This window comes from Epinephelus fuscoguttatus, linkage group LG1, assembly GCF_011397635.1.
Source record: "Epinephelus fuscoguttatus linkage group LG1, E.fuscoguttatus.final_Chr_v1".
In the NCBI taxonomy this organism is placed as follows: Eukaryota; Metazoa; Chordata; class Actinopteri; order Perciformes; family Serranidae; genus Epinephelus; species Epinephelus fuscoguttatus.
The window spans coordinates 33,375,698-33,391,135 of record NC_064752.1 but is presented as its reverse complement, the minus strand read 5'-3'; the positions used below and the strand labels follow the sequence as shown (position 1 = coordinate 33,391,135).

The following is a 15,438-nucleotide window of genomic DNA, read 5'->3' as shown; positions in this document are numbered from 1 at the left end:
GATGATGCAGCTCACGTCAAACGACAAAAAGACGAGTAAGAGAAAAGCCCAGAAAAGATCTCCAGATCATGCTGAGGAAGTCATTGTACCATGCAAGAAAAGGCGTCCTCAGACATCAAAAGAGAGCGGATCATCGTCTGACAAGTCTGTGATGGTAATGACATTGAAAAAAAACCCTGATGGTGGCAGATTGTACAACAAAACATCTTATTGTACATTTTGTTCAAAACCTTACCGTAAAATGGCTCGTCATTTAGAGTCTAAACATAAAGACAAGCCAGATGTGGCTAGAGCAATTGTGTTTCCAAAAGGCTCTAAAGAGCGAAGGATTCAGTTATCTCTCTTAAGGAATAAGGGAACCGTATCCACAATAGTGATGTGCTCAAAAGGGAAAAGGGATTGTGATACCTCAGCAACCAAACGATCCTGTAAAGCCTTCTGATTATATGCACTGTATAAACTGCGAGGGTTATCTAAAAGAAAATCACTGTGGAAACACATGAAGATCTGCCACCTAAAGAGGACAGCTGAGGGGTACAAAGAGAGGAAAGTCTAGGGTCCAAACCCTCTGTGCATACACTCAGCCAGTTCCAAACAGTGTCAGTGAGCAGCTGTGGAAACTGGTTCTTTCTATGAACGAAGATGATGTAGCACATGCTGTCCGCAATGAAAGGCTCATATTGAAGTTGGGTGAACATCTGTTTAACAAACATGGTCATGATATCACAAAGCATGAATATATTCGACAAAAGATGCGCGAGACAGGGCGCTTGCTCCTACAGGGACAGCAGAGCCAGAATTTGAAAGAAATGTCTGATTTTTTGCACCAGCCAATTTTCCTCGCGTGATTGAAGCTGTAAAGGTGGTAGCTGGATTTAGCGAGAAACTGGGACTTACACAACACCATCCTTAGCGTTGAAATTAGGCCATAGCCTTAAAAAGTTGGCCAATATTCTCGAATGTGAGGGCATGATGTCAGGTGACGAGGAGGCCATTCACAATGCAAAGGTGTTCAGACAGATATGCAACACAAAATGGAATGAATGCATTTCATCGCAGGCCCTCAGGACACTCACTGAGGCGAAATGGAACAGGCCACAGCTCCTGCCCTTCACGGAGGACGTGAAAAAGATGCATCAGTGCATTGATAAACAGAGAAGGATTTCCAACAAAAACTTGAACTTGAAAAAGCAAGAAAAATTGGTCAGAACTTGCGAAACTTACACTCTGTGAGTTAATTATTTTAACCGCAGAAGAGAGGGGGAGGTTTCGAAGATGGCTGTCAGTTCTTTCACAGCACGACAGACCTGGTCTCATCCTGATGTGGAGCTGGCATTGACTGACCTGGAGAAGAAACTGTGTGAACATTTTCAAAGGATAGAGATAAGAGGGAAACGAGGACGTAAAGTTCCACTGCTCCTCACCCCAGAAATGCAGGCATCAATGGAGCTCCTTGCAAAGACTCGTAATGACTGCGAAGTTCCAGACAGCAATCAATTCATGTTTGCAAGGCCACAGGCACTAACGCACTTTCGAGGATCGGATGTTATTCGACAGATAGCTCAATCCTGTGGGGCCAGTAACCCAGAGGCACTGTCCTCTACTAAGTTGAGGAAACACATGGCCACAATGTCCCAGCTTCTCAATCTCAAGGACAATGAAATGGACAACCTCGCGGATTTCTTAGGTCATGACATAAGAGTTCACCGCCAATACTACAGGCTGCCTGAAGGAACATTACAGCTGGCTAAGGTCAGCAAAATGCTGATGGCCCTGGAAAGAGGGAAAATGGCAGAGTTCAAGGGACAAACTCTGGATGAGATCTCCATTGATCCGCAAGGTAAAACAACCTCTGTGGTAACTGTATTCATTTGTTTCTCTCTTTAATTTATCATATTCACATTCTTCTTAGTTGTGCAGCCTACGTTTTGCCCTCTTGTGGGATGTTGCTGTCATGTACTGATGAATGTGTATTCAATACTTTTATCCATGTGGTTACTGTGGTCCTCAGAGGAAATAGCTCAGGACAGTGACCAGTCAGACTTGGATGAAGACGACCAGATGGCTGCTTCTACATCATTTTCTACGCCCTCCACACCTTCATCATCCTCCAGACCTTCATCCTCCACACCTTCATCATCCTCCAGACTTTCAACGTCCTCCACACCTTCACCATCCTCCAGTCCTTCATCAAGTAAGCTGACAACTATTGGGTAGTAATTTTATTCTTTTTTCATATTTATTTTGATTGCATTTTTTATTGCATTTTTTTTTTACATTTCTTAAATAACAGTAAAGATTTATTAACTGGTGGAATTTAAAAGATTGGAAATAGTTATTTGAAATGCTTCTTAAAGGTATCATTTATACAGTTGTAATCATGTTCTTTTGAATCCTTTATATGTATATTTGTTGTTGACATTGTTAAAAATGTTGATAACACTGAAAGATACATAGCTATTGCAGCTTGAGGATGACAAGGGATAATAACATAATCACAAAGGCAGAATTAGAAAAGCAGCTTTTATTCACTTAAGATTCAGCTCAGTGCAGGACACAAGAAACCTCAGAAATTAACAATAAAAGGCAAATACTGCAATAGCCCCAAATTACATATAGTTAGACATTGCTATGCTAAGATCACACACTGACAATATCTCTGCAGGCATAATTCTCCAGAGTGCCACTGTACTGTACTTATGTGGTTGTTGATGATTGAGTCCAGACACAGAAGAAGAAGGAGCAGGTGCTGGTCCACCACCAGGACTGGACTTGATTCTGGTCCTCATACAGACATGGAATTAGAACAGGCATGGGCAAGGGCTGTGGCTGCAGGTTTTGTTCCAACCAAGCAACAGCACACCAGACTTGACCCATTCAATCAGCTGATTTGTTAAACTGTGCTCTTGATTGGTTGTAGAAAAAAACTACAACACATGGCTCTTTGTGGAATAGTTTGTCCAGTTTGTCTGGTGTGGCAAGATCATAGTTTGTATATCCAAACATGTCATGTCTGTAATGAATAGTGAGGGGAAATATAGGTTTAAATAAATGCAGTAGCAATGTTGAATATGCTGAGAGGCACAATATGAACAGTTGAAACAGTCTGAAAATTATGAAATGCTGAAGTTTCATTTCCTGTATTCACAACTAGAGAGATGATGACAAATCACTGTTTGCACTATAGAACCAATAAACAGGCAGTGGAGCTGAGTGAGAGCTGATCCTGAACCAGCCGGTTCTGGAGCAGAGGGTCCAGCATCAGAATCTTTACTCACCTGGAGCCTCCTCATGTACTGTCTGAGCTCCTGATGGAACCTAAACATTCAGTCCTGCCTGATCTCCTCCCAGTGATGAAAAAGAGTCACAATATGGTGACACCATCAACACTGGGTCTACTGCAGGGCCAGAATTTTTGCAACAGAATCCTTGGGGCAGACATTCAAACAGGCCTAGACTGAAATAAAGTTCACCTTTTGCCTTATTATTTAGTTGTTTATATTTTATTTTACTATAAGTACATCATTTTTATTATACACATATTTGGTGTTTGTATGATATAAAATGATGAAAAATCTTGACATAGCCCATCATATCATCATTTACATATCGTGCTGGAGCTGCAGACTTCTATCCTCAGACATGCCCTGTGATTTTCAGCTTAAATATGAAAGGAGGCTGACAATCACAGGACAGGTCTGTTCTGAGGATACAAGTCATCGGTCCTGACGTGTGTTTCTCTTCCACAACACACATTCTACATCTTGGAGGCCATGTCTTTCCACACATGAGCTTCCTTCTTCTTCTTTCAAATGGGGCAGAGCTCAGTGGGAAACATTAGGAGAGACACAGGCGAGGCCATCTGTAGACCTAGTAATGTTGTATGTTATTAAGGTTTCATATTCATCAGGTTCACTACTTCTTTTACTAAGAGAGCTGTTGTGTTTCCAGATAAATCCAGTGAGAGAGAGAGATCCACCAGTGGAAAGCACAGCACACCTCCAGCTCAAGGTAACATCTACAGTAAATAGTAGAACATGAGGGTTATGGACACAAACAAAATAAACTAGAGCAACAACTGTCATTTTTAAATAGTGTTTTATATTGTTTTCATGTATTTTACAGATCACAATTATAGAATGCGAGTGTGTTTTATTGAAAGCAAGGCTGGGTGTGCGTATGAATATACAGTGAATTTTTTAGATGCAGTACAAGAAAATCTCATAGCCTATTGTCTCTGTACAATGGCAGCAAAGACCGTACAGCTGTGCTCCGCGGACATGCATGAAAAAAGACGTGCATCAAATGCGTGCTGCTACAGCTTATGAATTCTGAGCATGCATGCAGGGGCTCACAGGCAACACAAATACTTTCCGGCGTGTTTGCGTGTCCCAGCACATTGACTTACAAGCGCACACAGACTGAGAAATACAGTATAATTCGTAAACTAGCTGAACTCAGTCGCAGGCCGAATTCGAAGGTTTGGCGGGCTGGATGCGGTTGTGGCTGACTGTACAAATGTACAGTCAGTTATAAACTAAGTCTCATGTTACTGATGTAATTAGCTGGGCAACAGCCAACAGAATTAAACTTTACAAAATACTTGAACCCAGTTGACAACATCACAACTTTGACACTTGAAATGTTGGTCAGTAAATTAGTGATTACTCACCGGTCTGAAGAAAGGCTGCAGCAGCAGCTGTGGAAAATCACATCCAGATTTACTTGTTTCACCTCTTTTTGCCGTCAAATAAGGTCAGACATCTGTGAAGAAAATAGGACTTTCTTGGAGCTGCAGCCTCTAAGCGTTTCTGTGATTCTAGTTGGGAACTGTAGGTAACATTGTGCTCTGGGGGAAGCTGTTCTTCTCTAGGAGGGGAGACAAGATGCTACACTCACTCATACGGCATCTACTGTCAAAATGGTGTAAAAATATGGAATGGGTCAGGGCTAGCTGGTTAGCATAGATGGAGAAAAATAGATAGAGGTCTTGGTCATGACATCATCACGGTGGCTTCTTCACATCATTGCCAGTGTTTGTTCCTTTCGGCAGGTCTGACACTGTACCTGAACTATTTTGTCCTTCAGTGTGACAGCTCAGGACAGGACAGGTTTCATACCTGAGGAGAGCTCCTGTCACAGCCTCAGGATGTTTCAGTGTTCTGTGTCAGCTAATCAGTCATTAGGAGTCATTAAGACAGATCTGTAGACCTAGTAATGTTGTATGTTATTAAGGTTTCATATTCATCAGGTTCACTACTTCTTTTACTAAGAGAGCTGTTGTGTTTCCAGATAAATCCAGTGAGAGAGAGATCCACCAGTGGAAAGCACAGCACACCTCCAGCTCAAGGTAACATCTACAGTAAATAGTAGAACATGAGGGTTATGGACATGTCTGAGGCCTGTACTGCGAAGGAGGCTCAACATAGCCAGGCTTTGTGTTCATGTTCTGGCTTAACAAAACCTAAAGCCAACTCAACTTGGTTTGTCAAGTCCGACTCTCAGCATTGTGCTCTGTGTGCATTCACATAAAAAGAGGTGTTTGGCGTCATATGATTCTGCTTCACACACGGCCGCTGATTTCAGCCAAGAGGAGCAGGTTGCTTTAATGGAGAGAGCATGAGTGATATAAAAAAGCGTGATCACAGCCAAAAGCTACACTTTTGCTGCAAATATGATAATGAATAACAAGTAAAGAGAGGAGGCTGATTTTAATTTCTGACAGCTGAACATTGCGGTACTTTTAAATACGAAGATTTATCCATTTAAACAAAATAAACTAGAGCCACAACTGTCATTTTTAAATTGTGTTTTATATTGTTTTCATATATTTTACTGATCACAATTATAGAATGTGAGTGTGTTTTAATGAAAGCAAGGCTGGGTGTGCGTATGAATATACAGTGAATTTTTTAGGTGCAGTACAAGCAAATCTCAGCCTATTGTCTCTGTACAATGGCAGCAAAGACCTTTTAACTGTGAAAATAGCATAGACATATTCAAGATTTGTGTTTGGGCCACACTGCCATATAACAGACGAAACATTGAAATTAATTTATTCATGGCCACATCAAAGTGAAATGATTAACTTTACTGATTACCTATCTGATTATCTGTAATGCTGCGACCGCACTACTTATTTCAGTGGCCCAGACTGCTAGGCCTATATAAAAGTATAAAAATGACACTTGACCCTGCATTGTTTCAGAACCATCAGTAGTATAAATATATATAGCGTAATGAGCTCCTGACGGGAGTCGGCTCAACAGTCGAGCAGCGTATTCCCTCAGCTGAACATCTACAGACGGAGACGCTCAGAGAGAAAGTAAACACCAGTGGATCAACACGATCTCTTCCTTTGTACAAATGCTCGGTTCTGATCCAGCTCCACTGGACTTTCAAAGTTAAGGTTGCACCTGCTGTAAATGAGTTAAATGGTGAAACAGCGGCGCTTTTATAGCCGATTTTAATTTTAAACTCTGAACATATAGCTAAGCATAAGTTACCATGGTGATCTAGCCGGGTTAAAAGAGGCCACCTTTGTGATAAAAGGAAAGCCTGGCTTTAGACTCAACATACCTCGCTATCCCACTAAACTGGCTTCGCAGTACACCCCTCTGGTTACCTGGTTAAACCTGAGGTTGTTGATCTCAACACTCATGAGGTCTTCTTCAAAGTCTAATCTAAAAGTCTTGATCCTAGCTGTCAATAATAATGTGTTTGGTGATTGAAGTTTTAATGTGGTTAAAGCTGATTCTGTGTACAAAGTAGAAACTGTTCAATGGCCTGTATTTTATACTCTGATCAGCCTCAACAGTAAAACCAGTTAACCTCTTTGTGTATAACCAGTTTTGCTCAACTGTTTTTAAGCACTTTTAAGCATTTGCACCAATGTTGAAATAGGAACCTGCTCTAACGTTGTTGATTAGTTTGAGTTCAGTGTTCAAGAACATTAAGCTATTGTTGTATTTTATTCAGGTTCTTCACAAAGGAGAAGAAAGTGGTCGGAGGAGGAGGTCCAGGCAGTGGAGAAGACGCTGAATAGCTTCATAAGGTCCAGGAGGGTTCCAGGAAAAGCAGACTGCGTGAGATGTATTGAGGAGTCTCCACAGGCCCTACAGGACAGGAGCTGGACAGCAGTAAAGTTCTATGTCAAAAACCGAATTGATGCTGCCAAAAGAGGGAGATAAGCTGCTGCTGCTCTGAATTTATTTTCAGTTAAGAAAAGAGTTGAGTTGAATTAGAACAGGTATTCTATCTTGCCAAGTTAAAATGCACAATATTTGCATTTTTGTTCTGTGATTAATTTTTTGATGTGCATCTTTAACAGTGTTGGTTGAATAAGCTGCCAAAGAGGGAGATGAGCTGCTGCTCTGAGTTTATTTTGAGTTAAGAAAAAGAGTTGAGTCGAGTTAGAATAGGTTTTCTATCTTGCTCTGGCAAGATAGGCTCCAAGCTCTGGGCTCTGAAGGGCGGAGCTGGACAGCAGGTAAATGCACACCATTTGCATTTCGTTCTGTGATTAATTTTTTGATGTGCATCTTTAACCATGTTGGTTGAATAAGCTGCCAAAGGGGAGATGAGCTGCTGCTGCTCATAGTTTATTTTAGAGTCAGAGTCAGAGTTGAATTAGAACAGGTGTAGGTAAATGCACACCATTTACATTTTGTCATTTATATTTTTGATGTGCATCTTTAACCGTTTTGGTTGAATAAACCACTTCTCTTATTGCAGTTTTATGAAGTCATCATTCAGCAATACACAAATTCAAGTATTAATTGTTTACATATGCAAGTATATCTGTCATCTTTACTTAAGCAATATCACACTTGAGGTCATGCTGTTGTGCTGAATATCAGCACTGGTGTGACTTGGTCATAGGCACAAGGCTGCAGGTAATCACACCAGTGACTACACTGACAGTGTGTTTTTCCTCCTGTCCATGCTGCTTTTCCCTTTCTCCAGGGCATGATAACATCTGGATGTTTTTTTCTGTTTACATAATGCCTTCTTTGGTGGCAGTGACTGCCACTATTCAGGCCTGTGTCGAGTGAATTACATTTATATCTGATGGTTCTGAAACAATGCAGGGTCAAGTGTGATGTTCATCTTACAGTGCAGCTGAAGTATGATGACATGGTGGGTTAACGCAGTTCATACAAGGAAACATATCTATCAGCAAGCTAATTACTTGGCTTTCACAATCCAAGGCTGTGGATGGTATTTACACCGTTGTGTTAAGGCACTATTTCATTTATTTCTATTTTATTCTGTATCTTTTGTGTAGAGGTATTCACTGTGCAGCACAATCGCCCTTGTCAGTACAACAAGAAAAAAATATACCTGTTTATTAAGTAAAATGACACAAAGACAACATATCAAATGTTCAAGCTGAGAAATATCATTGTATTGAAAAATTATATCCTCATTAAGAATTTAATACCAACCTCAAAGTTGGAACAGTGGTAACCTAAAAGACCTGAAAAGTTGTGAAATGCTACAAGGTGTTGTGCTGAATATCAGCATTGGTGTGACTGGGTCATAGGCACAAGGCCGCAGGCTGAGTGCCACAGGTAATCACAGCAGTGACTACACTGACATTGTGTTTTTCCTCCTGTCCATGCTGCTTTTCTCCATGTTGTTCTGCTCCTGTCTTCATGATGTTCTGCTCCTCTCCTGTCACTTGTCCATGTTGCTCTAACAACCAATGCTAACAGATGCAGTTATTTCTGTTTATGCACAATCTGGCTCTTGTAGCTTCTCTGGTAACAGTACAACTAGGCCAACACAGCTAGTGTCTAGTGGTGATCATTCAGATGCAGTTATTGTTTATTAAGTATACTTATTCACAGTCTGCTGTATTATTGAATATGTAAGAAATATACAGGGATGGACCTTCAGCTACATCTGTACTTTATTGATAAATCTACATTGCACATACGCTTTAACCACATCAAACTACACTGAAATAGTGTAACTTCCTCCTGTCATGCTCTGTTCTTCTCTCCTCTCTCTTCTCTGTCCTCTCTTCATGCTGCTCTGTTCTTCATTCTGCATGCTGCTTTATCGCTCAAGTCTGTATTTAAATGAGAGTTAGCAAAGATGACATGCATTATAACACTGCATTAGCTGGTACCTATATACCAGTAATCACATCTTACTGTACTTGACTTAAGTATTTACTTTCAGTTTTTCACCATTTGTGACTTTACTGGTCCATATATGTGCCCGTCCCAGCTGACAGGGTGCGGGTGAGGTTCACCTGCTCAGGTCACCTCTCAGACACAGGGTCGACACAGCACTGATCACTGCAACACTGTGCTGGCTTAATATACATGCAAAAACAGCATGAAATTACAATATAGGCACCATTTTCTCTTCTAAATAATCATCTTCACTGATTGCAAAGGATTTTACTTTAATTTCTGCTCTTATACAGACTCAAAAGTGAATAGAAAAAATCCCTGTTTGGTAAATTTAATTGTCTGACACCTGGTGGTGGTTTGTGGTACGACACCAAAAAGGGGTCCCCAGCGAAATAGAAAAACCTGAAAAAATTAATTTGAAAAAACTTGGGAATTTTGGTGACTTTTCTGGTAAGAAGTGCTTTAAAAAAATCAGAGAATTGATTTTGACTATTAATTTTGCCTTAAAATGATTCTTTAAGGTGAGGTCCCCACCGTGAAAAAAATTTCAGGTCCAATTTTTAGGTCCCCACGGAGTAATAAAAACAAGTATGTGTGTGTGTGTGTGTGTGTGTGTGTTACTATCTGTGTGGCTGTGACTGTGATTTTGACGATACTATACAAACCACTCATTGTAACTCTATTTATCTTTTATTTTAAACATTTTAATGAAACATTTTAATCTGAATGTAGTCTATTCAGAGAGTGTGTGTGTGTGTGTGCCTGTGGGAGCTGGAGTGTTTTTTGCTTGTGCGAGTGTGTTTTTGTATGCTTTCACACACACACAAACTGTGTGTCTGCTTGTTGTGAAAGGAGAACTAATTAATCTTTGTGCACAATGTCAGTGCAGAGGAAAAAATGCAGCACAATAAAAGTAGCACTTTAACAGCCTAACAGCCAAATTCTTGGTCTAAAACCAATCATTTACAGCCTAAAACATCAATTGCTGTGTTTGGAGAACAGTGCTTAGGTGCCAGAGTCATTACTGGAACCGTACCCAACTGCATACTATTGAACAACGTCAAATGGGCAATAGCACACTTGGAAATGACACCAAATGGTTTCAACGCTCGCTGCTCTGAAAGCTCTGGATAGCTGTGTGTGTGTACAGTACGTTTCTGTATGATGTGTGCATGTGTGTGAGGTCACACTCTCTCCAGTGGCGTTTCCTTCCCGGCTGAACACACATTCTCCGGTCCAAATGAAATTAGCAACTAATCCGCTAGCTAATGGCCACACAGCAGCTAGCATGCTGCAAAAAAATGAACAAAGCATCCTGAATAAAGCAAAAAGTCTTTTTTTTTTTTTTTTTTTTTTAAAAAAAGGGCATCAAAGAGGAAGAGAGGGATTTGGCCGAACGCATGGTGAGAAGTGGAGTAATATTCAATTTGTGTGGTGGATGTGATGCTCTTTGGGAGAACTAAAGAATGAAATGGCAGAAGAAAAGGGAGATATTTTCTTTGTCGCCTGCCGATGTTCTTTTGGCATTAAATGTCACACTGTAAATGTCAAAGGTGGAGAGGAGAGGTGAGGCTGGCAGCGCGGCTCAGTGATAACGCCTCCTCCAGTGTCTCTCTCCTCTGCTATTCTTCTTTGTCTCTTCTGTGTTCTCAAACCTGTGGTACATTTCTCCTTCTGCTGTTTTTGAAGCTCTTCTACGCCTGCTTTTTGACTGCCACCAACATCTTGCCCCGAGGCCAGGATTTACCCCTCAATATGCATGCAAGAGCACATGCTTGCATGCACACACACACACATCCCCACCCCTTCACACACACTCCCCGCCATCTCTCTCAAACATACACGCACACAAAACCCAATTGCCTCTGTATGCTTGTTTCAAAGAGATAACTGAAGCGAGCAAGAAGAGAGAGGGAGAGCATTAGCGAACGGATTTATCTATGTGCCAGTGCCCCAATTATCCAATATCTCCATTAAGCATTCAGAAAGACGAACCCGTGTCACACAGGAAATGTACTGAGGGCTCCAGCCATACAAGTCTGCATCAGTGAAATGGGGATGCATTATAAAACATACATATATTTCACACTCGTTCAAATAGAGAGAAGTAGCACTCGTTTTGACTGAGCTGATTGTTCGTCTTTTTTGTGATAAAATTAAATTTAAAGAAAACGCAGTGTTGAAAGTTTGAGGAGAAATAATGGAGAGAAGGACAAGAAGGGAAGACAGCAGAAGGACAAATGAGAACGAGTGAAACGTCGAGACACGTCTCGCACAGCAGTGCGTGGCTTTCAGACCAGGCTCTGTGTGTGTTCGTGAGAGCGTGCGTGTGGGTGTCAATCCCAGTGGTGAGCTGTTGCGACAGTGACCCAGGTCACAGTCAGACGAGGACCACCGCCACGGTTACTGGTGGCAACAGATGGGTACGCTGTGGTGTTTAGACGCCTTAGCTCAACCGGCCTGTCAGATGCACACATGCACGTACACATTCTGTGCCCATGGTGGGACACAATTAGCACACTTCCACAGTCTCTGTTTCTTTGTCACTCTCCTGCACGCACACACTCCAGACAGCCACCCTATCTGCCTCTTTAGGGGTGTGTATGTGCGTGTGTGTGTGTAGCCATCATCTCTAATCATGTCAGTGTGCTCAGTCTTGGGGTGTGTGAACTGCCTCCTCCTGGCCGGCCCATCTGTGTTGTGGTTGCAGTCATGGTGATGGCCTCTAAGTTGTCTATCCTCCCGGCCGCCTCTCCTCCTAGAACATTCCCATCACTCAGTGAGGCCAAACAATGACGCAGCACAGGTAGGGATTTCTATTCCCTTCTTTTGGAAAACTTTTACTAATGAGCTGACTTTGGCAATCCTGTGCCAAGAGTCTTCAGTTTCAATCACTGCCAAACACGAGGTAATCACAACCCTGTTACAAAGGGCATATTGTCACTTGAACCCCCTTCCTTTTGACCTCTGCCCTAAATAAACATTACTTGTTTGTTGTTAAGGAGGTCGAGTTGCTTGGCAACACACACCAAATAGCAGCAAAAGTGTCTGCCTTAACTCTAGCAGTGGTAAGACAAGAGTTTTTTCTTTAACTTGGATTCAGCAGCTCCACGCAATGTTGATTTTAGAGTGGGCTGTTCCCTGGCCTCACAGACCCTGGCGTGTTATAGTGTGTGGCCATGGCGTCAGCTTTGGTACCGGCTTTTATTTTTGTAGAAAGCTGAAAATGTGTTTGCACGAATCAATTTCTGCTAATATATTTTTACCTTATATGTAAATATTGGATAAAAATGGTTTGGAAAGTTTCATATGTTTGTTGTACACTAACTGCATTAGGTTGTATGTTGTTCAACTTGAGCGATTAATACAAAGAAGTGTGTGTGTGTGTGTGTGTGTGTGTGTGTGTGTGTGTGTGTGTGTTTGTCTTGCTATACTTGTGTGGACCAACCCCTGACAAACAACCTTTCTTGTGAGGACATTTTCCCTTGTGAGGACATTTTGCCTGGTCCGCACAAGGAAAATGCTTAGATGAGCTCCTTTAGCCCCACCAAGTGGCCTGTATAAGTTTCAGAGAATGTCCTCAAAAAAATAGCAAAGTCAAAAGTGTGTGTGCGTGTGTGTGCTCTTGGGCTCCCCTACTGGACACACTCATGAACTGCAGGTGAAATTTGATATAGACGGTGAAGGAGCAATCCAATTTTCTGATTGGCTGAGGCTGAGAAATTTTGTGATTGGCTGTTTTAGTCATATGTGAGAACATGACTGTGGGGCTGAACAGGAACAAAATGAAGAGCTGAGGCAAGCAGTGCATTTAAACTGGAAAAACAGCAATTAGAGCATTTGTCACATCTAACAATTTAATTATATTATAAATTATATTGAAATATTATATTAGAATAACATAAACAATGAATAAACAAATAACATCAATACTACTAGTGCAGGTACTGCTGCTTCCTCTATTAATACAAGTAGTATGCATACTACTACAAATAATACAACTTCTACAAATAGCACACATAGTATAATTGCTAGCAGTGATGGAATGTAACTAAGTACATTCACAGTAATTCTACCTCAGAACACAGGAGTTGCTGGTCTACTGTTACTCACAGTACTACTTAAGTGTTAACACTGAAATACAATGCTCATATGTTTTGAGTTGCACCTAGACATCCAGGAGTTGAACAGAAAAGACTGTCTTCTTATATAGGCTTTAGCCAGAATTTTAGAAATACTTAGGTCACAAAGTCAAGCCACCTTTGACACCATTTGCTTAAAATTATTTTCTGCAACTTTTTTTCTCTTCATTTAATTTTTTTTCAACATACAGTTGTTGTTTTTTTAAAAAAAAACAAAAAAACCCCAACATAGTTAATCTAATTAGTTAACTTCCCAGACTTTTAGCCTTGTTTGTATTACATTGAATTGAATGGTAAAATATCTATGTCCAAGTTGAGCAATTTTGTAAAGTAATGGTGAGGACAACTACAAATTTCATCTGGTAAAACAGCCTGCTAATAGCTTTCTCAAAAAGGCCTCACAATCATCCTGTATTACTAGCAAGTATTACTTTGGATATATCCAAAATATTTTTTTGCATGTAATTTTGTAGGCTTGTATAATTCTTTAGTTCAAAGTGTTCAAAGCAGATAAAGCAGGGTGATCTCCATCTAATTTATCTGCTTTCTAATTCATTTCTCATGCTTATTCATGTTACCATGCTTTATTAATCTCTCTTGTCATTTCAGACCCTATTTTTCACCTGTCCACCAGTTGTAGAGTTATTCCCACCCTAACCCATCACCTAATCAGTCTCCTGACCCACTGACCTGCTTCCTAAAAACTCTCCAGCCTTTTATAGAGCATTTTTTGATCAACCTGTCTGTGTGCATGGACTTTTGCCTGTTTTGAGACCTCCTTGTGTTACATAACCCATTTTGTGTATCTGAGTGTATTACTGGTGCAAATATCCTGTGCAATTATCCATCATGGTCACATCTGCAAAGTAACAGGTGTATATAGTGTATACAGCTTTTATAGTTTGATTTTATTTTTATTTTTACCTTGTTTTTGTCTTATTTAACACTCAGTCACTTTTTTCTTTGCGTTTGACTCTTGACCTGCTGGAACAATTGAATCTCCCTAGTGTGGGAAGTTTATCTTATTTTTTTTAATAATTATTGATCAACTAAAGAGTGTCTTTGTCTTGCCGGGGCTAGCTGGGAAGCTAGCAGAGGCTAACTGGCTGTGTTTTCCTCTGTCATGCTGCGCTAGCACTCCCAGCTAGCCCCGGCTAACTGGCTGTGCTTCCCTCTATCATGCTGCAGCTAATGCTCCGCTAGCCGCTCCCAGCTAGCTCCGGTTTGTTATTCAGGTTAAAGTGGGAAGAAGCAGCGGGTCTGTGGGCAGCTGAGTGAAATGGAGCCTGAGGTGGAAGCACCAGTTAGTCCCGGTTTCACTACAGGCGGATTCACTCGCTACAGGGGCGAGGAAATAAAACCTGAACAGCCAATCAGAGTGATCTCTCTCACCGACAAGCTCCGCCGCCGATTCAACATGCTCAACTGGCCGAAAAGCCGCCGCCCGGCGCCACGGGCCGACAGTGTGGGACACACCATAAAAATGAGGCAGACAGATGCTCACCGACGGCCAGACTTTGGTTGACGGCCGACCGTTGGCTTGGTGTGTCAGGGCCTTAAGATGGCAGGCCAACTACCTAGTAATTGTTATGCATGTATCAGTAATTCATTTGTTGACAATAAAACTGAACTGAACTACTCTTGTCAATTTCACATGACTAACCAGCACTAAAAAGCAGCTGATCAGCTGTTCAGTATGCCTGATAATGCTGAACAGTAGTGCAATACCTGTGTTAAATACTGAATTGAATCATGCAGGAATTAGTTATATTACTCCTGGCCAAACCAAAAGGAGTGCAGTTACATACACATCACATCTATGTGCAAGGGTGGGTAAAAAACAACACTGAGAAAAGCCTGCACACTGAGTCGAACACACTAATTCTTTTAAAAACCCAGTGTTTAAATCCCAGCTGGATCTTCCAAGGTTCATAATGACATTTTATGAGTGTGGTACTATGGTGGTAACAGCCATGTTTCGCAACCTTGTCAGATTTCGACCCAGAGTGGGAATGGGACGTCGGGGTAGCCCATCAGGAGAGGGCTACTTTTACATTAGAAAACTAGCCCAAATGGAGCACAATGGACCACTCCAGTCGGTCCAGTAGGAAAGAGCTAAGTAGCCCATTTTGACCTCTTCTTAAATTAGT

General features: G+C 41.3%; 2 protein-coding genes across 5 annotated transcripts in view; one reads left to right on the top strand and one right to left on the bottom strand.

Annotated features, from left to right (window-relative positions):
* Window positions 1-15,438, bottom strand: part of LOC125903882 (plexin-A1-like) — a 267,206-nt gene that overhangs the window by 65,286 nt on the left and 186,482 nt on the right. The gene's annotated exons all lie outside the window — the stretch shown is intronic.
* Window positions 1,264-7,181, top strand: LOC125904098 (uncharacterized). The gene is made up of 4 exons (XM_049601411.1): window positions 1,264-1,840; window positions 2,012-2,194; window positions 5,293-5,350; window positions 6,979-7,181. The coding sequence occupies exons 1-4, from the start codon at window positions 1,276-1,278 to the stop codon at window positions 7,043-7,045; spliced, it is 873 nt and encodes a 290-aa protein (XP_049457368.1). The 5' UTR covers window positions 1,264-1,275; the 3' UTR covers window positions 7,046-7,181.